The sequence below is a fragment of the Haliotis cracherodii genome, unplaced genomic scaffold, assembly GCF_022045235.1.
Source record: "Haliotis cracherodii isolate W230 unplaced genomic scaffold, xgHalCrac1.p SCAF_21, whole genome shotgun sequence".
Lineage (NCBI taxonomy): Eukaryota > Metazoa > Mollusca > Gastropoda > Lepetellida > Haliotidae > Haliotis > Haliotis cracherodii.
In genome coordinates this window covers 11250514-11275810 of record NW_027266277.1, presented here as the reverse complement: position 1 = coordinate 11275810, position 25297 = coordinate 11250514, and the positions used below count along the sequence as shown (strand labels likewise).

At 38.5% G+C, this 25297-nt stretch overlaps 2 protein-coding genes across 2 annotated transcripts in view; one reads left to right on the top strand and one right to left on the bottom strand.

The window, feature by feature from the left end:
• The window catches only part of LOC139470816 (lysophospholipid acyltransferase 5-like), a 43862-nt gene extending 33986 nt beyond the window's left edge, over positions 1-9876 (top strand). Inside the window, exon 13 of the mRNA XM_071253111.1 lies at positions 1085-9876. Coding sequence (XP_071109212.1) covers positions 1085-1109 — 25 coding nt within the window. The 3' untranslated portion in view covers positions 1110-9876. The remainder of the gene's footprint in view (positions 1-1084) is intronic.
• A 7904-nt stretch (positions 9877-17780) lies between these two features.
• LOC139470892 (protein-S-isoprenylcysteine O-methyltransferase-like) lies at positions 17781-21248 on the bottom strand. Its single transcript, XM_071253218.1, has 4 exons — positions 21045-21248; positions 20239-20497; positions 19482-19699; positions 17781-18836 (listed from the first exon to the last, which is right to left on the bottom strand). The coding sequence occupies exons 1-4, from the start codon at positions 21246-21248 to the stop codon at positions 18654-18656; spliced, it is 864 nt and encodes a 287-aa protein (XP_071109319.1). The 3' UTR covers positions 17781-18653.
• Between the last annotated feature and the right edge of the window lie 4049 nt (positions 21249-25297).

Sequence of the window (25297 nt, the reverse complement as noted above, 5' to 3'; positions counted from 1 at the left end):
CCCAGAGTAGTTCCAACTTCATGCCTGGGTCATATGCAGAAGCCGCTAACCTCCAAGGTTACTCAAGGAGAGCCGTACTTACTTGCTTCACCTAAGGACGAAGAAACACCTTAAGGGTGTCTACATACCTGTCCGCCATCAATACTGTCTGCGCTGTCACTCAAGCCTGGAAGCTATCCACAATACCGGGTTGATGGGTATCATAAGGAGTTACAGGCCCTGTCCTCAACCATGGATCTCCACAGAAACTGTTTGATCCAGTCCATCATGCAGGTGTGCTTTTTCAGTACTACCACTATCCTCGCGAGCCATTACCTCCGGGATGTGTCCGTAGAAGACGTGGACATTTTGGGCAAAAGAGTTACTGAAGACACTGACAAATTGTCATTCATTTCCAGTTAGGACTTTGGTAGTAAGAATAACGTGTAGTATGTTATGCAGGATAAGTATGCAAAGTACACATAATATTCTGATTATGGAAAATTGTACACAATGATAACTATTGTTTGATGTTAGTTTTGTCTTCAGTATTTATTCAAAAACAAATCAGGTGAGCTACAGTGCCATGGCACTATTTTATGTTTCTTGTTTAACATTATGTGCAACATGTGCCCTAGTCTTGTGGTGTCTGCTGTACACATTGCTTCAGTGTCAGGCAAAGTTATGGTTCGCGCACAGTTCATGTACAGTAGGGTTATTTGACTTCCATGAGTTATTCAATTCGGAATCATGGTAGGAATATGGGTCCCCCGCAAACAGTGCTTGTCATAAGAGGCGACATTATTGATTGGATGGCTTTGTTGATTGTTTGTCTTAGCTCAGAATATCAATCACTGGATTGTCTGGTCCAGATTTGATTACTTACAGGCTGCCATCATATAGCTGGAATATTGCTGATTGTGGCATTAAAAACAAATCTGTTAACTGTGGATGTTATGAATTGACAATAATGGTGTTCTTGGATAGTTTGGTCGATCAGTACATCCTTATCACGTCCCAACAGCCAGGAAACTATTTGAAACAGTATCTGTAAGACTGGTGTCTGTGTATGTACCTGCCTCAACTGTGTCTCTTTGTGTTTCAGGTCTGAGGAAAAGAAAGACACCTAGGGTGGTTTGCTGTGATGTTTTTGTACAAATAATCTTGTAGCATAGAGAGAGTGTGAGTGTTTGCTTGAGATGAGACTGTGTCACTTTGTAAGACATTCCCACTGCGTTACTATCACAGTCATATCGATCAGAGAATGTCATTTAGCAGTGAAATAATTTACTTAGGACTTGAACTGACGTGTAGTGGTTGATGAAATTTCATTAATACAAATCGTTGTAGGCATGTCAGGATATTATTTTCAAAATGTGATTCTTCCCATGAAATATAACTCTGTATATAATACCCTATAATCAAAGCAAGTAATTAACTGTAACTCACAATGCAACTCAGTTGAATTGTTTGAGATATATACTGGTAATACATTGATGGCACCAACAGTGCTCATTCTACTTCAAGTCTAATTGAACCAGTAAACACATCTTAGATTCTGTATGGGACTCACAAAGATGATAGATACAGGCACATTACATCTAAGCAAGTTGTTGCAATTGCACACATATGCTACAGTCTGCAACTTTAGCCAATAGTCCGAAGCCGAGTCAAGTAAAATTCTGTTCTGTCTTGTAAGATCAGCTAATAAAAAGCCATATGATAACATTAAAATGTACTAACAAAATATGATTAAAGACAAGTTTGGACAAGTGGACTCAAATGTTAATTGGACTAGATAAGAAATTGCATATTATTGAAGAATTTAGATGACTTCAAGGGCAGATTGTACAAGGTTGTTGTTGCAATATTCTAAATCAGTGTTGAAGCATAGGAGTTACAATATTTACAATGATTTTGGTGCAACAGCGTCCTGGTAAAAGTATATCACTAGAGGCCAATCAATCTTAGCACAAGCAGCGATACAAGCCTACTAGCCAAGTCTTTTTGTCTGATGTTAAAGAGATCCCAAAGACAAGTAGAGATTCAGGCTTTTAAGGGGTGTCCTTACATATTATTACTATTAGAGCTAGTTAGTGTGTTATGTCAAGTTGCATCCCTGACTAGAAACTTTGAAAGTGTTTTAGTAATTTTTTTGCCAAGTGCCTCTGCTTTGATAAGAGATTAATGGAAGAAACTTATCAGTCGGTTAGGTGAAATAAGTGTATGCTTGTGGGTAATTGCATGTGTGTACAGGGTGTGTGTTTGCAAGTGTGAGTGTTTACTGACATTTGTATCTGTATATTTCCATGTGTGTATGTATGCTTGGCTGCATTGTGGTCAGTATCTTCATGCAATGCTTGACAACTTTTCCATATCACAAGCATGTGGAGAGAAACATGTACATAAGGAACAGCTAGGATGAGAATATGATAGCAATCTTTTTGTAACATTACCATTTCATGAAATAATATAATGGGTGTATTTCTAACATGTGAGCGTTAAATATCAGCACAATAGTGTTTTACTTTGCCATGGTAATGATGTGTAATGAATTTACAAGCAAACTGTCACTTTTGTGCTGAGGTGAGGTAATACACTTTCAGTTAGAATGGAAGCATGGCCGTGTTTTCGGAAGCTCTATGAAGCTGGGGACTTTCATAGTCATATGCAAATATTGAATACAGATTTGTTGTTGTCAGTATGGGGTGGTGGGGTAGCCTAGTGGTTAAAGCATACGTTCACCGTACCAAAGGCCTGGGTTTGATTCCCACATGGGTACATTTTTCTGCTGTCCCCAACTGTCTTACTGCTATAGTATGGCCAAAAGTAGTGTAAAACCGTACTCACTCACTTTTATCAGTAGACATTGAAGTCAGGGCAGAGGGTTTTTTTCATAATGAAAACTATTGGTCTCGTACTATTGCAGTTATGAGCAAGGAAGATTTCCAGAACAGTAAAGTGTCTTCTTTTCAAAGAAGAGTTCAAGTTACTGATAATCCTGCTGCTGTGAGTGACATTGTTGGCATCCTCGGCATTGGTAATCAATTTGTGACAGTTTTTCTAAAACGTGTCACCTAATGTGAATTATCTGAACTTTTAACCATGGCAACAAGCTGGTTGCAGGGTATGTTTATATAAGGATAACTTATGCAAACAGGAGTTAATGCCATGATTATTTGGGCCTAGGGACGTCATTCTCAGAGATATAGCCAAGTGGTTGCATCCAAACATGGGTACAGTGCATGAAACCTCCTATTCTTGTCCTCAATGGAGATTTTACTAAGGTGATGTCAAGTTCAGTCTCCTAGGACCAAAGACATAAAGGAAACAGGCTTCAAAAATAACGTGATTGTCTAAAACTGGTAAAATTAAAAAAGAAAATTTCTGCGAGGAATACCTCTGTTACCATTATGTAGCAACAGTAGCAGATCTTTTTTGAGGCCCAAAAAAATAAATTCATTTTTCTAACCTTGTAAACATTTTGTTATCAGTATTATGAGCAGGTGAGATCTGGATGGCCATTCCTGGATGCCGTTATTTGTAGTGATCAGGTCGCATCTAGAACACGGTCATGTTTCCACAGCTTGAGTGAAGTGTGCTTGACCACCACATAATCACACATGTGTGTCTTGTGCCAGCAGTTGTGTACAATGCTTCAGTATAATAATAGTTGTTGTTTTGAAGTTTCTACCTGTTACGAGGTACAGATAATGGTGTGTACATATGGGTGATCTACAGTTGATGAGTGAATATGTTTGGGAGTTAGTTGTTGTTTTTTGTGAGAAAATTTATTTAAGAAATGTTAGATGCATTTTTACCTGTTGGTTGATTATTTAATTTTATATGGTTACCGTGGTGATTGTATATCCATGGTTACTATTAGATTGACACAACTTGTGTTCGAATTTGAATCATAGTAGCTTGGTACCTATTTAAGATTCTGACCCATCACAAATTATTCCTGCATATATCCTGATGACAACGCTTACATTTTAATGTTGGAAAGCTTTTTGTAAACGAAATATGGAGCAAAATACGACCTGAGGTTGGAACTCACTGAATAGTTCATTCAGAAGATGCAACATCAGCAAGCCTAGCTAGGATAGTTATTCACTGTTAGATATGGCAGTATATTTGAAATATTCTCAGTTCTCAATTTGACACGTAGTGCATAGTAGATAGTAGAAACATTTTTCAAAATAGATATACATATTCAATAATAGTGGATTCTTGCTTTTTATATTATACAATTCTTGGTTGATGGGTCAAAATTTTTGCACTTAGATAGACAGGACATTGACATTGACATTGACATGCTAACATTGCTGGCATCCCTGGAGCCAGGGAGACGTCGCCAGTGTTGCATCTGGAGACCTTTGTGGTGAAGTTGATGCTTATTTATCAAGACTTTGTGCAGTGTCAGTTAATAACATTGGAGAACCACCAGCAATGCAAGAAGGAACTGAATCATGCAAAATTTTAATCAGGTGGGATAATATATGCAGTAAGTTTGGTTTGAATTGTGAAAAGAAAAAAAACTTGGTAAAAACAATGGTGTTTCCTTTGTGATGAATATTTTCATTGATTGTGCAAGGTTCAGAGATGAGCATGCTCAAAATTATCTAAGACCTTTCAAGAAAAATATTTGCTTTACTGATCAAGAAGAAACTGTGAGATCAATGGCTAGGTTGTCATGAAGGACATATTGATAAAACACGACTGAAAGAAAGGATTTGTCAATGCCCTTTTACCCCTATTTACGACCACATTTGTGACTTACTTGGTCCACCTACCAATTAACAACAAAAACCTGCAGTATTTATCTTTGGAGCTTCTTTAAAATTTAGTCACTGTTTGGCACCAGCAATTCCAATGGTGGTGTTTACAGTCTGCATGTTCTCATAAATACACCTCACAATTTTTGGTTATAAGGATGCTTCTTGAACTTCTATTGGAATTGGGGCAGTGGGTAGCCTAGGGGTTGAAGCTCTTCGCTCGTCAAGCCGAAGACCTGTGTTTGATTCCCCAAATGGGTACAATGTGTGTCCCCCGCGCTGATATTGGTGGAATATTGCTAAGAGTGGCATAAAACCATACTCACTCACTCACTCTACTAGAATTTGTTCAAGTTGAAAAGGAAGATTAAGGAGCCAATGTTTACCAAGAGGTATCAAACAAGAATCACATCAGATGCAACACTGTACCTCCAGGCTATAACTGGACATTCAGGGAGACTGGTAGGTTAGACCATCCTTGATTGTCAAGGGAAATATGGTCCATTCTGTTCTGATAAATACCCTTGACTCGTTCACCACCTTAGCTTTGTATTGGAAGTGATTTCACCATCTTGATATCTCTTTTCAATAACTTTCCACAGAATTGTCCTTGCACGAGTGTAATTCAATTTGATTGGTATCGTTACTGTTGTTATTTGAATTGGACGCAAAAAGAAGGTATGATAGAATGGGTGGAGAGTATTTATGAGAGTATTTATGAGAGAATGGAGATATTATACCCTGGATAATCATTGATTCAGTTAGATATACAAATACTTCTATCCTGGCATGACTGTCATCACTTAATGCCTTTCTTTGTCTTTATGTTAAGCTATGTAGATTTATATCTTCCGAGTTTGTGTATTTATGATAGTGACTTAAAGTACCATAGACACACAGCCCTGTTTCACAGTGTGATCATCGTTTCTACAACTGTCTATGTTAAACTATTGGCTTTGTGAAACTGGGACCTGTTGGTCTAGCACTTTAAATGCAAGCTGGTTTGTGTGGGGGATCCAGGGTGGGGAGAGGGCATAGGGTTCCAGTTGTGGATTGTTATTTGAAAAAGATCACATGGACCCCAGGGACATGAAATGTATGATACCTTTATTATTTAGATATGTTATAAATTTTGACCCAGATTTTCTCAAGATTTCATAATTTGAACACACACCGCCATTGAAGTTATGAATTCATAATTTTAGCCCCTCCTTTGGGAAGTCCTGGATCCATCGGTGAACTTTGCGCCAGTTTCCTGTATGTCTTCATAGATTAGCTATCAGCCAGTACCAAACTGATCTGACAGATGATTGGTGTTGAAAGATGACTGCACTCATTCATTCCCTTTGAGGAATTTGTGTGAAAACTTTTAATTTGAGTTTGATTTATGTCAATTTTCCGATTACCAAAGCAACATTGATCATTTGGTTTCATATCCTAGACAACTTGTTTTCCACATCAGATAAACTGGGATCAAAATTTTCAAGTTCATCTTTTATATTGAGATTCCAGAGGTATTATATTTTTGTGAAAGCATGCCATGACAGTTCCTGAAAACATATGTCTGTGTATTAGCAATGTGATAGGTGGCCCTAATTTCCCACACCTTGCAACTTAAATTTAATGTTTTTGTAAATATCTAATTGAAATAGTTTATTTTGACAATAAAAAACTTAATTTTGCAAATCAATTGCTCTCGATACCAGCTTATCATTATTTTATTTCCATATTTTACCAAATAACATATTGCTTGTCTAAATGCTGCTAAAAATTGAGAACACCTATAAAAATATATATATTCCTTAGTCTTTATCAACAGAGATGACATGCATAGATGGTGTGAAGTATGAGGTAAACAGTTTTGTTTACCAGAACTTAATTCGAGCTTCTTTTGTCAATGAATTCAACATATCTTTTAGTGTGCTTAGTTGAATGTTTTGTGTTCATATCTAGCATTCAATATGTTTATTTTGGAGTGCTTTTATCATGTGTTCCATGTTGTCTATCATTTACCTCCCTTAGGCCTTGTGAGGTTCCACTAGGTCCAATGCCACCTTCCCCCCCCCCCCCCGTCTTATTTAAGTTACATAAACAAATATTAGGCCACTAATTCATCTGCTGTTTTGACAGTAATTTTGTCTATATTATATTACTGACAAGAATGTATTATCACTGCATATAAGAGCTACAGTTCACAATTGCATTAAATACAGATATTTTACTGTGATCCAATGTCATTCTTCACTTTAGGAGGGGCTGTCGGGTAGCCTAGTGGTTAAAGCGTTCGCTTGTCATGCTGAAGACCCGGGTTCGATTCCCGACATGAGTACAATGTTTGAAGCCCCTTTCTTGTGTCGCCCTGGAATATTGCTAAAAGCATACTCACTCACTTCACATTAGGTGAAATCAGCTTCGAGGCCTCTAAATTATCTGTACATTCAGTGAAGCAATCTGATCCCTGTATCTCCTGAAAAGGAATATGATCGTGGAGTTGTAATTGCACAATAATGAATTGTTAGGATAATCTATTCATCCGTTGCTTCTCAGTGCCTTGGCACTATCACCCAATAGGGTGTACTGTCGAGAGTATATTTGTGTTCTGTGGCTAAATTTCCAAATCAAGGTGGTCAAGAAATGAAGCCTAATCATTTTAGAAAGTTGATAGGCTCAAGAACCCATGCATCCTTCCTTTACATGGGAGGGGCGGTGGGGGAGCCTTGTGGTTAAAACGTTTGCTTGTCATGCCAATGACCCAGGTTCGATTGCAGACATGGGTACACTGTGTGAAGCCCTTTCCTGGTGTCCCCCAGCATGATATTGCTGGAATAATGCTAAAAGCGGCGTAAAACCATAATCATATACTCACTCGCTCGTTTATATTGGGTGGTCCAAGTACAGGGTTCCTTCTATGGACAGGACCTTCTATGGAGGTGTCCTCTCATCTTCACACAGAGGGGTACCGTATCGGAGTAAAAGCTCTAATTTTGATGTGATAGGTGACTGTAACAGTTTTAATATCATGTTTGTACAAACACCTTTAAAAAAAAAATCACTTACAAGGGAAAACAATTTTTTGAATGTTATTTTAGACCAGTCAACCCTTAACATGGAAAAAGATGGGCTTGTTTCAACAATTGACACAATACCGTCTGCAAAATCCAGCTTAATAAGGCCTTAACAAAATTTAGTGACATTTTCCACTGAAATAAGAAATAGAATAAAATTACTTTTGATAATTTTCTTTTTTTTTGGTGGTGGGTAGGGGGGGTTCTATTTACAATTAGGTGAAATGAAAATAACGTGAGATTTTATCACCACTGTTCGTAAGAAATAGTGAATAATATGTATACAAATCTTTATTCTAACAAATAAAATACCCAGTTAATTATCTTTCAGTATCGTCTCACAACTGTTCTTCTTTGATAGTGTGACCTACATGTTTTTCATTCATTAGTAGCAGTACTAATCTGAAAGTTCAAATTATGAAAAATGTTTTTGTCAACCACCTGCTTTGAATTTAAGCTCAAAAATTTGTAAACCAACTGATAAGAATTGAAAGGCCTAATTTACTTCAGTCACAAACTGCTTAGACCTGCTTTATTTTATTGTTTAAATCATGGATCAACCTGCTCTAACTTTTGAAAAGTGGGAAAAAAAAGAATGTTACTTTCTGCTGAGCGACAATCTCATTAATGGTCGACAAAAAAGGACGAAATTAGAATCCATAGAAATACTGCATTTCATATCTAGTAAATAAGAATGTCTAAAAGTTAACTACAGCTTTGGTGTCCAATTAAAAAAAAGCCTGCCTCCAACTGTACTGCCCCACCTGGATGAATTTATGACTAAAAAAAAAGAAAGAAAATGTTTGCCTTGTCTCACTTTGACAGACAATATATGAATTTTTATGCAGGGTGCCAATTGTAGACTTGCCACAGACTCTAGAGCGAGGAAGCAAGCCCTTCTCAGTCAACTCCTTGACTGAACTCCATCCATTGGTCAGCTGGAACACTCTTCATCTTACTATTTTTCTTTACTTTCTTTAGTTTCTGCATTTTTCTAGACCTTTTTGTCTTGTATTTGTGGCCTTGACAGGTAAATCATAGTACAATCCCTCCAGTTTCTTTTCAGTCTACATATATCAGTGTCTCACCTCTTGCAGACCTCTAACAGTAAACTACCTAGTAGGATACACAGTTCAGTGAATCACATGATACAAGGCAAAAAATGGTACAGTAACAAGAAACAAGGCACGTGGTACATAAAACAAGATAAAACATGGTACAGTGAATCATAAAACATGGCAAAATGTGGTACAGTGAATCACATGAAACAAGATAAAACGTGGTCCAGTGAATCATGTGAAACAAGGCAAAATGTGGTACAGTGAATCACATGGCTCACAGAAAGCAGTGGACTCATGCAATACACTTTTGCATTATCCTAGTGGCAGCATAGGACTCGGTGAATATTTTCAAAAATCTGGCAGTTTCCTTTTTTGATGTTACTTTTCAGTTCACAAGCAGGTATAGAATTGAAGGACTTCGAAAATGTTTTTGTTGCTTCAACAGATCTACATTTGTCTCACATATCATGGAAATAGAACGTAGGTGTGTAATGCATCTCGGTCTGTTCCCACAGTAACATGCCATGCTACAGGACAAGGATAAACATATTCTAGATACCGAGCTACTGTTCAAGAAGTGGGCAATTGTCATGTACCTCACTGTACCATGTTTTACCACAGCATTGTAGCCATGGGATCTAAACACTGACCTTGTTTTCATATTGTAGAAGTTTACCATTCATATATTTTAGTGTAAATTATAGTTAATTTTGCTGGGAGAAAATCTATATTGCATTTGCATTACAATTCCATTTATCAATGATATTGTATTACTTATTAATATGATAAATATATTTTTGCAATATATTTTTGAAAAAAATGTCATCGAGACAAAGAAAAGCGTGCTTGGTGCCCTACAAAAAAAACCCTAATTATTCTTTTCATTGTTCCAAATATTTTCTTTTCTTTTACCATTGTAAAGTGAAGTTGGAAATGTTCTGAGTATTCAATGATCAGTTTTCCTATTAGTCAGGTGTATCCACTGTGAATAAATTCTTGAAATAAACAATCTGTTTGTTGTGTTTTCTGAACGTCTTTTAAGTAAGTAAGTCGTAGCTCAGCAACAGTTCTGTGGAGTAAGCTCATACAGGCTCCACCATGTTTCTGAATATTATACTTTAAGGATAACAACTGTAAAAGGATCTGTCAGCTGACATGATATGTCTTGATATGGTTGTATTGTAATAAAGACAACAAACCAACATTATCCATTCTAAAGTTTATTATGTACATAATAAATAAACCCTTTCTACGGGTCCAACAAACCGTACCACTTCAAGACCAGCACGGAAATGACTAACAAGAGCCAGAAAAATGGCCGATAGGATCTCGCTGACCACACAGGAATGAAGCAAGAGATCTGTGTCCACAGGGACCCATTTTCAAAAAGGGGCACTCATTCCATGCAATGACACTGACAAACAAGATTTCTGGACGAAGTCTTGACAAGAAGACCTGACCATCTCATATCATTATTAAACCTGTGAAGAAAACAGTTGCTTGATAAAGCAGTTATTGGGTATCCATTTATTGTAGTTATGTGAGTCAAGTTTATGCCACATTTAACGGTATATATAGTAAATATTGGGACTTGACAAAAGGAACAACTCTGCATAAAGTATTGCAGTCCATCTGACCACTGACCTATATTCCATGTATGGTCTACATTCAACAGTCTGTTCCTTGGCCCACCAAATGGTCAGTACTGGTCAAATAGCAAGACCTTGAGTGATAATCATAACAACCATTTATACACAGCCATTTCAAACACTGAACTGGTTGGATTTCATCAGGATAATCAGACAGTTTTCATCGTTCTTTAGAGCTGTCCTGATACACTTGTCTTTTGTTACACAATACAGTTATCATTGTCAGATGCTGCTGCTGCTGCTGCTGGTAGAGCTGACACATGTAATGAAACCTTGTCCAAGATAAGCATCACCATACACTATATATGAATAAATGTATTGTTTGATAGGCATTACTTTGAAGTTGACGAATGACAAAGTAGACAATTTATGGATAACAACTTTAATACGGCAAAGGCGACGTTTCGGTACAGATCCTTTTACCGTTGTCAAGCAAGACTAAGGATAAACGTCACCTTTACAGTATTAAAGAAGTTGTTATCCATTAATTGTGTCTACTGTGTACCGTTTTCGACGTAATAAGCGCCCAGGGCGCTCTCAAAATTAGAAATATGGGGCTCTTATTAGAATATTATTTTGGTGTAATAAACAGAGTTGAAAGATAAATTTTGTGGTTTAAGCTGACAACCTGAAATGTTTATGTACGACAGATATATTTTTCCAGAATTAAATTGCCCAAAATTAAGGGTGCATATAACACGAGTGTGTATCATACGCGAATAACCAAGTCTTGTGTACATTGATCAATTGGAAGGGGTGCTAATTGGGATTGTTCACTTGCCAATATATTTACAAATATCGCCCTGGGCGCTTATTACGTCAAATACGGTAATCATTATTTTTAAAAGAGAGGAACTCAAAGCTGATTTGTTTTTCCAAATAAACTTCTTGATCAAAGATGAGACTCATAAATGGACTTCAACTGATCAGAGTCCCAATGCTGTGGAACCACTTTGTAGACCTTCCAATGTGCAGATAAGGTATTTTGTACTGATACAGCGTGAAATGTACTGTGTAACATATCCTTGAATTAAAAACAAGTGCATCGCTGAATCCTTTCAGCCCTAACCATGTTTACTGTAGGACATCTGACAATTTCAATTCAACAAGAAACGTTGAAACCAATGATACACAATGTCACACTTGAAAATTTTATGTTATGATGGTGTATGTTTACAGAGACGATGAGATCCAGCAAAAAGACATTCACCAAATTTATTCAATCAAAATTTAGCTTCACAAATGAGAAAATCATATTACCCTGGTGTAACAAATCTTGTATGATGGCACAAAGTATTACACACATTGGTGGGTGGGTCATTACTGCCTCATGAAACATGGTCAACTATTAGCAATCACAGTGAGAGACTGCAGCCAATATTCCAAGCTGTAAATAATCGAATCAGAGTGAGTGAGTGGGTTGGATTTAACTCCACTTTGAACAGTATTCCAGTTACACCACCGTGTGTCAACTTGATGTGGGAAGAAATCCCGAAATCTCTGACATTTATCACTTTGGTGAAGCCCACAAGAACGGGTATGGTGCTAACAAACCTAGAAACATAATTGGGGCGAGCAGGGGTTCAAACTCACGATCATAGTTTTCTGGTGTGCCCAAGGGATGCAACTCTACACAGAAAAATGTGGTGCCTGAGACAACTGGGCCACCCCAAACGATTCAGAGCAAACAAGTGTCTGACAACATGAACAACCATCAATCAGTCAGGTTACACATTGTAATCACCAGATGCTCTGTTGTCAGGAAAACAGGACATATTCTACCCTGGAATTCAGTGAAACATGTAACTCACTTTAAATAACCATAGTAACATATATATACAACTGTGAAACAATTCCTGAATTGACACTGGAATGTAATACCTCTACAGTCAACACATGATGATGAGACCTTGCAAACATGACAATAATCTATCAAGGGAGACAACTGCAGTACCTTGGTATCCTTGTACCAAGGGAGACAACTGCAGTACCTTGGTATCCTTGTACCAAGGGAGACAACTCCTGCATTGTTTGATAAACCATTTGTAAACACAATCTGTGAGTGTGTTATCCTATGTTACATTCAAACATTACAAGCATACAATATGAGTATTTACCAATATCAAAATATTACAAAGAAAACATGAATTATGATCCTGACTGGGACTGAGATCACTAGGTTCTGATGTTGAAAGACATCAGTTACTTCAAATCTGGAAAATTTTGCGTCATGAAATAACTGCGAATGGGTAACAATAGCCTTAACTGAACCTGGAAAGCTTTGTGACACCCAGTTGAGATTACCAATTATCAAAGCTACTTTTGCAGGTGTTAAAGTTGATAAGTAGGAAGAGGCATGTTGAAATGGTAACTCAGTGTCAGTCGGTGATTTTTAAACTAGAGATACATGTGTTGCCGAGATGTGGCAGGTAAGTGAACTTCGACTAATGTAGACTGTTGACACTGAGTGAGAGTGTGTTATTAGGGAATCACAGGATGTGAGGGATTATTTGTTTAATCATGTACTGGGTGCTTTGACAACATGTGGAAGTGAATTCAATAAATATGTGTTTTTTGTTGATTGTTGGACTGCAAAAACAATTGTCATGAAACTACTGCAAGTATGTGCCAATCTCAGTTTTTGCAATACTTTCCTGCTCGCAATACTTTCCAAATTGACAGTACTTGTGGACATAGAAGTGTTCAACCAGCTCCGAGGTCGCAATTTCGACAAGGAGGTGGTCTCTGTACATTCTAAGCTGATGAATTATTGACAAACTGTTATTCCAGATTACCCATACTGTACTTACATCATACCTTTGTGAAAGACAGTCACCTGAGCCCTAGGACAACAGTCTCATTGTTTTGGCATGCTACATACCCAAGCGGGGATACCATCTTTGGGAAAATGGAGGTGCACATAAAATGAAAGAAATGCCAGTATATAATATCTGGTATATGATTAGGGAACCAGCTTGCTTGCCATGTGTCACCATATGATTAAGATATTTTAAACATTTATGTACAGATTTCATTTTGTCAACATAATTTGATATTCAGATAGAATCATGAGTAAAATAATACAAGCAACCCATGTTAAATTCTAAAACATGAGAGAAATTTTAATCTATTCAATAACTTAATATGATAACATGCTACACCCAAAACAATCCTTCATACACGGAAACACTTAAATTTCTTTGTCAAACTTTCTGTGTGATTTGAGACAGTAACTTCAACAAAAACTGAAAAATGTGTAATTAACTTTCATCATTTTGTACACAGAGGAAACATGACACAATCTCATGTTGGAATCGTACCTCAGAATTCCAGCTATATGATAGCGGTCTGTAAATCATGGAGTCTGGACAATCCAGTGATTAATATTATGAGCAACGATCTAAGCTGTCTGTGTAAGATGACATGAAATCAACCAAGTCACTGAGTCAGCAACAACCTATGTTCATTTTGCAATTCAGACAGTGAAAACGTTGCTCATGTATATTTAGAATGTTCTTATGTTAATTCTGGGACGAATTTAATGCTTTCATAAATGTTATTTTCGACATGTTATTACAAAACAAGATATCTATTTTGGAGGTACAAACAGCTTCATATTATATCACTTATTGATATTAGCAAAAAGACACATTTACGTAACACATATTAAAGGAATAAAACTGTTTTAAATCATATAGAGATATACTGAAAGATATTTACCATGTTGAGTTGTTCCTTGCAAAAAGAAATGGAACAATAATTTCTTTCCCTAAAAAATGGAGTTTAATGGGAAAAACCATAAAGCTTACTTAATCGATATCTCTGACAATTATAACAATGTATCAAAGGTGAACGTACTGTTATATCACTTCCTGTACATTTGTCTAATGATATCTACCATGTAATTTGATGCCTCTTATGATACAATGACTATGTGCCCTCTGGAATGAATAAAAACAATTAACAAAACATAAAAACAACAAAAAACCAAGTCACCAAGTCTGAATACCTGATACATTAGGTTGCCTCATAATGAGCGTATGTTGCAGGTAACTGACTTTAAAAGTCCAGTTTTGGGGCTTTCTCTTTTTTTTGAGAACAAATGTTTTTATTTTTCAATAATCTTTTGTCAAGTCTTGTTACTGTAATCACATGAGTCATTGACCAAGTGAAGTATTCATAGTTTATTCTTACATATATTCGTGAGGTGAGGTGAAATGGGGCTTAATGTCACATTCAAGATTATTGCACTTATATATAGTGATGTGCATTCATGTGTCTGCTTGTACTAGTCCCGACTTCTGCAGGTTATATAGTGCAAGCCCACTGAGACACCATGCTGCATGTCAACATAAACACGCAACTCAGCGACATTGTTTCTACTCAGAGCAGACCAGATAAAACACTGACCTTCCACTTTACAGGGCAGACGCTCTATCCAGTGTACCACATAGGTTGTCCTAGGGCTGGGACAAGTCCAAATTTACTACCTGGGTACCCAACCCCCCTATTACCCGACCCAACCCGGGTACCCACTATAGGTCTCAAGAGTTGGGAACACAATGTCTAATTGGGAATAGTTTAACTGTAGCCCTGGCAAAAACTGTTTAGATACATGTATGAAACCAGAGACCATATAATGGAGATATGGTCTCTTATGAAATGATCAAATCATGCAGACACTGAAGTTGACTGAAGCTTTATCTTTACTCAAACATATACAAGTCAAAAGGAATGTGTGCATCATCATAAAGAAATGGGAACATTAGCGACTTGTAGTGTAACCACTGAGCTCTTGTGAGTTTTTGTCATTAAACAATACGTCCCGTGACAAACCACGGATCCAGGTAGTACTGTGGGTACCAGGGGTCCTACTCAGGACCCACCCTACCCAAGTACCCGAGTTACCTGTCCCAGCCCTTGTACTAACAGTAAACAAACAGCAAGAACATAGAAAGACTATTTCATTTGTTCATACAAGAGCCTTAAAAGAGAGCAGGTGCTTTTCAAACCTAACTGAACCTGCAGGCCAGTTAATTGTATTATTACTTAAATCTACCTCAGCGATGACCACAATATATTTGTGGCCGCCAGAGATTTTAACACTTTTTCAATCACAAATTTCTGCATTACAGCAAAGATATTTTGGTCAAACAAGGAAAACCCCAAACACATCTATGCTACAAACAAGACAAAAAGACAAGCCATCAAGACACCAAAATTTTGAACAGAAATGGTAAATGTATGCTTCCAGACAGACTAGACATGGTTCTCGTTGTGGAATGACACCAGCTCACCAGTCTGCAGTCTTAAACATAACAATGCACATATTCTTCAAAACATGATGCTGTAATTTAATACTAACAATAAACATACAAAAGGATTTGTTGTAAAGTTCTACAAAACAGTTGTAAGGCAAAAGTTGAATAATCATGCCACATTGCTGACTTCTAAGATTCCGGAAGCTGGACAGAAATGTAACTGGCCCATGAGGTTACAACAGGCATACCTGGTTGTAATATGGAATGACTTACTCTCAATCGGCATCACTCTTTCCTCTACGTCACAATTTCAAGTCCCAATCCACTGGACACTGAATTCATTTGCAAGACAGGGCTTGCTTTTACAATGGGAAGGTGAGGTGAGGTGAAATGGGGATTAAAGTTGCGTCCAAGATTATTTCACTTATATAGCGATGTGTGCGTGCGTGCATCTGCTTGTACAAGTCCGGACTGATACTGATTTAGAGTGCTAGCCGACTGACATACCATGCCGCAGTTTAACATGAATGCCCAACTGACTCCGAGCCGACCAGTCCTTGCTTTAGCCCCTTAATGCCGAGCGCAAGACAGGGTAAGAACAAGTACCATCTTTTAACGTATTTTGGTATGACATGGCCGGGGATGGAACCCCGGACCTTCCACTCTCCGGGCGGATGATCTACTACTAGTCCACGGAGGCGTCTTACAAAGGGAGAACAAAATCTGGTGTAAATGAAGGGTAAAAATATCAAGTTGATCAGTAACTTGTCTTAAAGTTGCGCCAACATAATTTTTGACAAATTTCACTCATAAACACACTGATAAAGAAGGGAGATAATTTCATAACTTTTCCCTCAAAGAAACACACCAAGCTTCTTTCATTTCCACCGAGATAATACCCTACTGTTTGTCTGTTGTTGAAAGCTGCACCCAGCAATATTCCAGCTAAATGACAGGGGTCTGGAAATAATCAAATCTGGACCAGATAATCCAGTGATTACAAATGTGAACAAAGATCCACGCTATCGGGATACAATGACACAACCATGTCACTGACCTTGACCACCCCATCCATTAAGTTTCCACTTATGACAAGCATAGACAAGAATAATTAGGATGTGCGGTGGGCTGGGATGAAATTCTCATATTAACCAATTATGGCCTAATGAAGTGGTCAGTCAGGGTGTTTCCCACATGGTCAAACCATCACCATGTCCAGTGGATTGAGCTGGGCTGAATGTATAGCATCAGGCGACTATCAAAACATCATAGGTTTGTGAAGACTATACTCCTGAATTACCCATCAATACACATGTTCATTATGCAGTGTAGTCGAGTATACTGAACCAACAAATCAAGATTGGTTAGTTCCAGTGAGGGAGATGAATGAGTGCTCAGATCACATAAAAGGAATATTTCTTGTGCAGGGTTTGCTACAGTGTTGCAAGCATCTATTCTCCACATTGCTTCATTATCAGACAAGGTAGGTTTCATACAAAACTCAACACTGATGCACAAAGTTGAGATTATACGGAGCCTCCATCTTCCCAAGGCAACGGAGTTAACTGAATATAAAAGTGCCATTTCCATCCTTGCCGAACTAGGCTGGAATTATTGAGTTATATTTTGGCTGGACTTAGGAGTCTATGCATATCAAATTTGCATGACGAAATCGCATCTGGTTATAAACTGCCGTGAAGATTTCAGTCAATTGCAGGATTTTTACCGCCAACTCGGCGTCAAAAGATATTTTCCAAATCTGTTCCATGTTTATAATCAAGGTGCTCACATGATTTGATGCATTTCGCAAAGTAAGACCCATTTTATCACAATATAGATTTTGACTATCAATTAAATCGTCTTGACAGAAGGGACATAGCTCGTTATAACCACTGGTGGTGCTACGATTGTGTCCACAAATACCACCCTAGTACGTTTAGGTGAGAACTGGAATTTCATAGTTAATTTCAGTTAACTCCCTTGCCTCGGGGAAAATGACATGGCCTCATTCCATCGCTTGACTAATCTGATAGACACATGTCACGACTACACGTCATATCATCGCTATGTATACATGGGTGACGGAGACATGTGGTGTATACAAACCTGTAAAGTACTGACAATGAGTATCTGGTATACTCCAACCCTATCAACAGGACAACACCATGTACTGACCCATCAGTATCCTCTTGTGACCTTTGTCCAGCACATGTAAACTATGGACAAGACCTACGTGGATCTCGGATGCTATCATGATGGAATGGGACCTTGACTTCACAAGATTCTACTAACATCAGCGGTAGAAACTAACAGGTTTCATCCACTAGTCCTTGTAATGATACCATATACAATAGCAAAACCCTTCAAAAGGCAAATGTCTACTAGTCCTTATGATACCTTAACTATTGGGCAGTTTGGCAAGGACTACAGGACTAGAGCCAATTTCTAACACTGAAACAATGCATTTTGTGTTGACAACTGTACATATGAAATATCTCTTATCATCTATCCAGCCTGAGACTGTAACCACTAATCTTCAGTCTAATAAATATTTCTTTCTGTCAAGTAAACATGGAGAATTCAGCTGAAACAACTATCATGTACTAACACTAAAATCTATAAATAATGCCAAGTCTTCGCTAGTAGTAGTAGATTAAAATGTTTTGGCACAGACTGCCTATCAAATACTGACAAATAACAAAAAAACCCTTCAAATTTAACTGTAAATTTCAAACCAGCAACAACATGGATTTCTCCTTTGACAAATTCACCAACAGTCAAAAAAACATTCCTGTGCATAGTGTTGAAAGATTGTCTATCACATACTGCAGTAACTACACAAATCCTGCATGTGTTTACATCAAACCTCTGCACGGAATCCCTTGATAAACGGCAAGCCTGTGCCTACTTTCCTCTGGTAGTCAATATACTCTTCACCAAAGAAGTTCAGCAGGTACAGTTCCTCTTCGAAGATCCTCTCCTTGAAGAACCTCCAGGACACAGCAGTGTAGCCAGCGAGGCAGACCGGGTTGCACAGGACCAGCTGCAAGGTGCAACATCCATGTTTACCATCAAGTTTGTTATTTCATTGGCAAAAGCAAATAATAAACACTGAACTTCCAGTTTTAAATTGACAAATATTTCGTAATGTTAATTTGTTTGTTGTTTAACATTGCACGGACCAAAATTCCAGCTATATGACAGCGGTCAGTAAATAATCGAAACTGGACCAGACAATCCAGTGATTGATATCATTAGCATCGATTATGCAATTTGGATACAATGACATTCATCAACCAAGTCGGCAAGCCTGACCTCCTGATAGTCGTAACGTAAAGCATAGCCAGTGATGATGTTGGCTTAACATAGGAAATGTGTTTTCAGTTAGTGAGTTGAATTTTATGCCGCATCACAGAGCCATATCACACACACTGAACCCATGTGGGGAATCAAACCAAAGCTTTTGCTGAGCAAACACTTTACCCACAAGGCTACCTCACTGCCCTAATGTTTTTTTTCAGCTTGGGTGATGTCGTCATGGTTATCTGGGTTGCAGAGAACCAAATAGGCAGCAAGCCTGCTTGTCAGAGTAATCTTGTCTAATATTAACAGAGCTCCAGATAACTTTTTGAGCAATTGAGTTTTTACTCACTCACTCATTAACATGAAGGGGGATACTCCTACTGACCTGGGTCCCTATACTCCAGTAGAACCAGCCGACATAGGCAGGATGTCTGAAGAACCTGTAAACTCCATGAGTGACCAGTGAGTGATCGGCTTGTTTCGTATGCTGCACGTAGTGGTTGAAGTTTGTGTTGGCTGTCACCATACTCACTTTCCGCAAAAACTCCCCACCGATCACAAGCATGACTCCGATGAGGCTCAGAAATCGAATCTCCTTCAGACCTGATTTCACAAAAGATGTAAGGGTTAAATGAAGGCTGCTGGACTACATTCATGAAAACACAAACAAATGCCTTACTCGGGCCCTGACGGATATGCCGGGTACTCAAGAACAGGATGTGTGGGTCTCTGAGCCAATCTCAAATCTGGACAAGACAATACCTTGATTAACATCATGAGCACCGATCTATGCAATTGGCATAAGATGACATGCATCACACACCAAGTCAACAAGCCTGATCATTCAGTCCTTTTAGTCGTCCCTTACGACAAACATGGGTTGCTGAAGACCAATTCTAACCCGGATCTACATGGGGATACCAGAGAAGTTTGTTTGTTGTTTAACGCTGCACTCAGCAATATTCCAGCTATATGATGGCGGTCTGTAAATAATCCAGTCTGGACCAGACAATCCAGTGATTGTCATCATGAGCATCGATCCACGCAATTGGTTGTCAATGACATGCATCAACCACGTCAGCGAGTCTGACCACCCGATCCCGTTAGTCGACCAGAGAAGTAATTAGATGTGCAACTCTTACTAGGAAAAATAAACCATTCGATGGTGAACTCTGTCCAGCTGGCTAGTGCTGCCAGCTTGTATTCCCGACTGTGATCAAGGAGATAGGACTCCAAGGACAAGGCTTTAGGGTTGGTGACTGCAGTTGTGTAGTACTCGGACCAGTGGAAGAAGGCAAGAGCTGTGATGTACCAGCCGAAGTGAACCCATGATGTGTCAGACATGCTAATCAGCAGTCCAGTTCCAAAACATACTCCCAAGAAACCTGCACGCACACCATTCTGAAAATATTAAGGAATAAACGCTGAATGAAGGTGTTTATGAAAACACTAAAACACACTACAAAAAGACTTTCACTTGTATCCCCCCTCCAAAAGTTATATATACATATACCGTGTTTCTTCCAACTATATACATTTTATTTGGGGGGTAGGGGGAAACGGGTGAAAGTCTAACGCGTCAGGGGTAGAAACTAACATTTTTAATCCACTTGACCTCATAAATATAAGATGTAGTAAAACCTTTAATAAAATTTCTTCAAGACCTTATGATACCTTAACTATTGGGTAGTTTGGCAAGGACTATAGGACTAGTTAACATGGTTAAAGACACGGTAATCAATAATCACTCTATATTCGATCAAAGCCACAACTTCACCATAACATAAATAAAGGTATGCAAAAATCGTAAGAATTGATTTATCAAATAATCAGCGATCAGTATCAAAATACTCATGAAAAATACAATTACTCGAGGTTTTCATTCCCGTTGGCATAGGTGACACGTCGCTATGCAAACACTGTTCATGCGTACGAAGCCGAGACTTACTTTGTACATGTCCTTATTTTGGATATATAACCCAGCAATGACTGCATTACAGGCGATGACATAAGATCCTATTATGTAAACATGGTGATCGTCCCACAAACTCTCTATCAGAAAACTGAAGTATGTAAATACAGGCAGGAGACACACGCCACTTCCTAAACAAAAACATTTCAAGCTCGTTCGGCTTTCTCTGGACGCTGCCATTTTAACTATCCCGCACTAAAAATCCCTTCACATGTGATTGGTTAAAATGTAGAGCGCGCTTGAACTTGGTGCCCGACTTCATGCGAAATGGCGAAGCGCAACCGTTTTGCTGTATTTAACTGTAAAACAAAATCATGATCCTGTCCACGTTCCAGTAGCCAGGACACAATACTCGTCAAAACTGACCGTAGTATCACAACATAATACATAGGCGGACAGTTATATATGTATAAGATATATCTATATGTAAAAGGTATCTGAAATACCAAATTAATTGTTATAACGAGAGTCCGTATACAGACTGTATGCGCGCGTGCGGTCGGGACACGCCGACAAGCCATCAACCAAGTCTGACACCTGAGGCTTCGAGGCTGTAAATCATTTGGAACAACATAACAATGGGGGAGTTTCACTCAGGCATTGTATTTCTACACACTTTCTACGGTTAATTTAGTTGATAAAAACATGTCTTAAACATCAAGTATTTTAAGAATAACGTTTCATTAAAAAGTGAGTATTATCCCGTGTGTTTCTGTTTAGTCAATACAGTACTTATTAGGAATATGTATGATATACTCGCAAAATAAACTTGTTATTCGTAACATGTTGTGATATATAAGGTACTAAAACATATTAGTGTTATAATCTCTATTTATCCAAACTTTATTTAATGGAGTAGAAAATCTGCGACGTTACTACTATTGTGACGTCATTACAAATTACTTAATCTGTCTCACAGTCTATGAGCCATTATATTCCATTCTGCCCCGCCCTTTCTGTAAATATACAGCCCTAAAGCAAGTCTAGATTTCCGCAGGTTCTGTATCTCCCATCTCCTGGGGCTCCTTTTCAATTAAAATGGAGTTATTTGTTTCCATCAAAATTACATCATATATCACAGAGCCTAGGCGTTAGTCTAAAATTACGTCAACAAGGCTGGGTTTTTAAATAAAATCTACTTTTACAATGATCTTAACAAACGTCAATCAAACCTGAAAGTATGTGCAATTCAGCCAATCAGAGCGCCGTAGTTTGTGTGACCTTGACGGAGTGAGAACTTCCTCCGATATTCAACAAGTTTTTATATCTATGGACGTTTAATTCTATATATTGATGGTTCAAGCTGAACATCTGATCTACCCAGCAAGGCTCCCTTAATTGATAACATCACATAGATCGACATTTTCCTTGCTTGATGACCTTGGCAGTGGTGAAAAACGTCAATAGTTTGGTTCCTGAAAAATATCCAAACTTTAAAAAATTATGTTCATGGTGAAAATGAGTAGATTGTTTGATAGTGCTCAGTAAATATATTGTTTGTTGGATATAACTGGGCAAAATAAATTTTCTTAAACAATTCCGTACCCACCCCAAACAAATCAAATAGATGCTCCCTAATTGCAGGGGGCACGGGTGGCCCAGTCGTCTAAGGTGCCCAGTTGCGTCCCTTGGGCACGCCAGAGACTTATGACTGTGGGTTCGAATCCCGGTTCGCCCCGATTGTGTTTCTAGGTTTGTCAGCACCAATGGTCCATACCCGTCCTCGTGGGTTTCACCGAAGTGGTAAACGTCTGAGACCTGCATCACTTCGGGCTTTCCTCCCACATGAATCGTGGAATACCTAGTGTTTACAGCTAAAGATGCCAAGACGAAACTGAACAGCCACCCAGTAGGACTGGGATGGGTAACTCGGATACTCGGGTTGGGTGGGTACTGAGCAGAACCCGGTACCCACAGGACTACCCGGACCTGTGGTTAGCCATGTGATATTGTTTATTGACAAAAACTATCTAAAACTCTGGTTACTCTACAAGTCACCAATGTTCCCATTTCCTTCTGACTATACACGGGGGCACGGCTCGCTGGTAGAGTTGTGTACATTGGGCACGCCCAAAATCTATGATTGTGGGTTCGAATCCCAGCACCATACCCGTGCTCGTGGGTTTCACCGAAGTGGTAAGCGTCTGAGACCTGCACCACTTTTGGCTTTCCTCCCACATTAGCTGACATGATGTGATATGACTGGAATACTGTCAAAAGCTGCGTTAAAGCCAACTCACTCACTCACACCTAATTGCACTTATATTATTATCGTATATATTGTTCAGTTATCATTATATTATTCTGGTTGGATGTCAATATATGTGTTGTACAGACTCTCTGCAATTACATAACAATTTGACGTCAACTGCTTTGAGAACCGCTAAATTGCACATTAACGTTGTCATGTGTTCATGTCATGGGTTTATGCACATATTGCCACTACACCTCCCCACTCTCCGTACGGCACCCGTGAAGATCCGGGGTAGAATAGGTCTTTAGCAACCCATGCTTGCCGTTAAAGGCGACTAAGCTTGTCGTAAGAGGCGAGTAACGGGATCGGGTGGTCAGGCTCGCTGACTTGGTTGATGCATGGATCGAGGCTCATGATGTCAATCACTGGATTGTCTGGTCCAGACATGATTCTTTACAGATCACCGTCATAAAACTGTAATATTGCAAAACAAACAAAACTCTCCGTACGGAGAAACTCCATAAGCGATCTACAAGGATATTATGTGAATATGTCATAGTTTGTTTAGGACGCGAGTGTCACCAAGATCAATCTCATCAAAATCAGATCTTAGTTCTCTGCTTTGTTTAGCGGTAGCGAGAACTAAGATCTGATTTTAATGAGATTGCACCAAGATAGTATGACATGAACACGAATATAATGTTCAGAACTACTTATTACCGAAGAAGATGTCTACATGCAGAGACGAATTGCAGTGTTTACCAAAAAGGACAGGAAGTCGCAACATGACGCCGTTTCTAATATGAGGTCACAATAAGATTCGAATGACGTCAACAATGCCGTCCGGATGACGGAAACAATACTCTGTTGTCTCGTGACGTGATATGACCCTGGGGCACATATGTTTGCTCTCGTAGGTAATAAATGCATTTATCACACACGACCAGAGACACCAACACGGTATATGCATGGTCTCTGGCTCGACAATGAGGTCAGTACTGATTTACACCTTGTTGTGTCAATAACTATCAAAGTGTACGTGTGATAAAACATGTGGAAAATAGTGCAGGTCGTTATTTAGACCAGACCGCTAGATGACACCCTAGATAGCGTGCACTTCTAGCGATATCTCCTTCTCGTATCTACTTCGGAGTCTGCGATTCTGCTATCGTCTGTTTCCATCACTGGCCCAAGTAGTTTATGAATTAGAAAAAAAAAGTTAAAAAAATTATAACCACACAAATTAACAGATCGATATACCAGCATCCAGCATTTTCTAAAAGGGAGGTGTCAAAAATAACAAATTCCATTCTCAGTCAATTTTATTTGTATGACTTTATTTGTTTGTTCGTTTGTTGTTTAACGCCACACACACTAATAATACCAGTCCGGCTATGCGGCAACGGCCTAGACAATCCAGAGATCGAAATTCCAATCTCCTTCAAATGAGATCTTAGTGCATAGTATAGCCTAAGGTCTTATTTCAATGAAATTGTCGAAATTGTGAGAATGATCCATGTCGTGGGGACCTACGATGACAAGCAATCAACTATATATTTAGTTGTTTCTTACGACCAGCATATAGGTTCCTGTGTTTGAATGATTTAAACCAAATATACTGGATATTTTTAGTGGCTTATTGAGCTAATCACAATTTAATTTGGTGGTAGGGGTTCATGGACTCAATTAGTTACTCAATAACTCAATAACTAATAACAAACAAACTCATAGACGAGGCATCGCCTGCGAGTTTGTTTGTTATTTAATATTATTATTAGTTACGTATAAGTTACATGGTCCTGTGATAAGTGTCATCGCAAACTTTATTTTACAACTGTAGAACTCTGGTCGAGGAATTTTGAATGTGTAAACTATATAAAAACAAATAGACGAATACCCGCTTGAATAGGTGAGTTGAAATGCATCCTTCTTGACTGCTTATCCTACAAAAGAATAGGTCGCTCATTGTTTTAGCGGCCAGCAAGTAATTTCCTCACAGGCTCCAAACATTGAATCTCATGGACACAAGTGGTGC

Excerpts from the sequence above, each read along its gene's own strand:
- LOC139470892 (XM_071253218.1), bottom strand. The coding sequence starts at position 21,248 with ATGGCAGCGTCCAGAGAAAGCCGAACGAGCTTGAAATGTTTTTGTTTA. Across the intron at positions 19,700-20,238 it reads CGAATGGTTTATTTTTCCTA|GTCTGAAGGAGATTCGATTT; the intron begins GTAAGAGTTGCA and ends TTGTGAAATCAG. Across the intron at positions 18,837-19,481 it reads ACTGGAGTATAGGGACCCAG|CTGGTCCTGTGCAACCCGGT; the intron begins GTCAGTAGGAGT and ends TGCACCTTGCAG.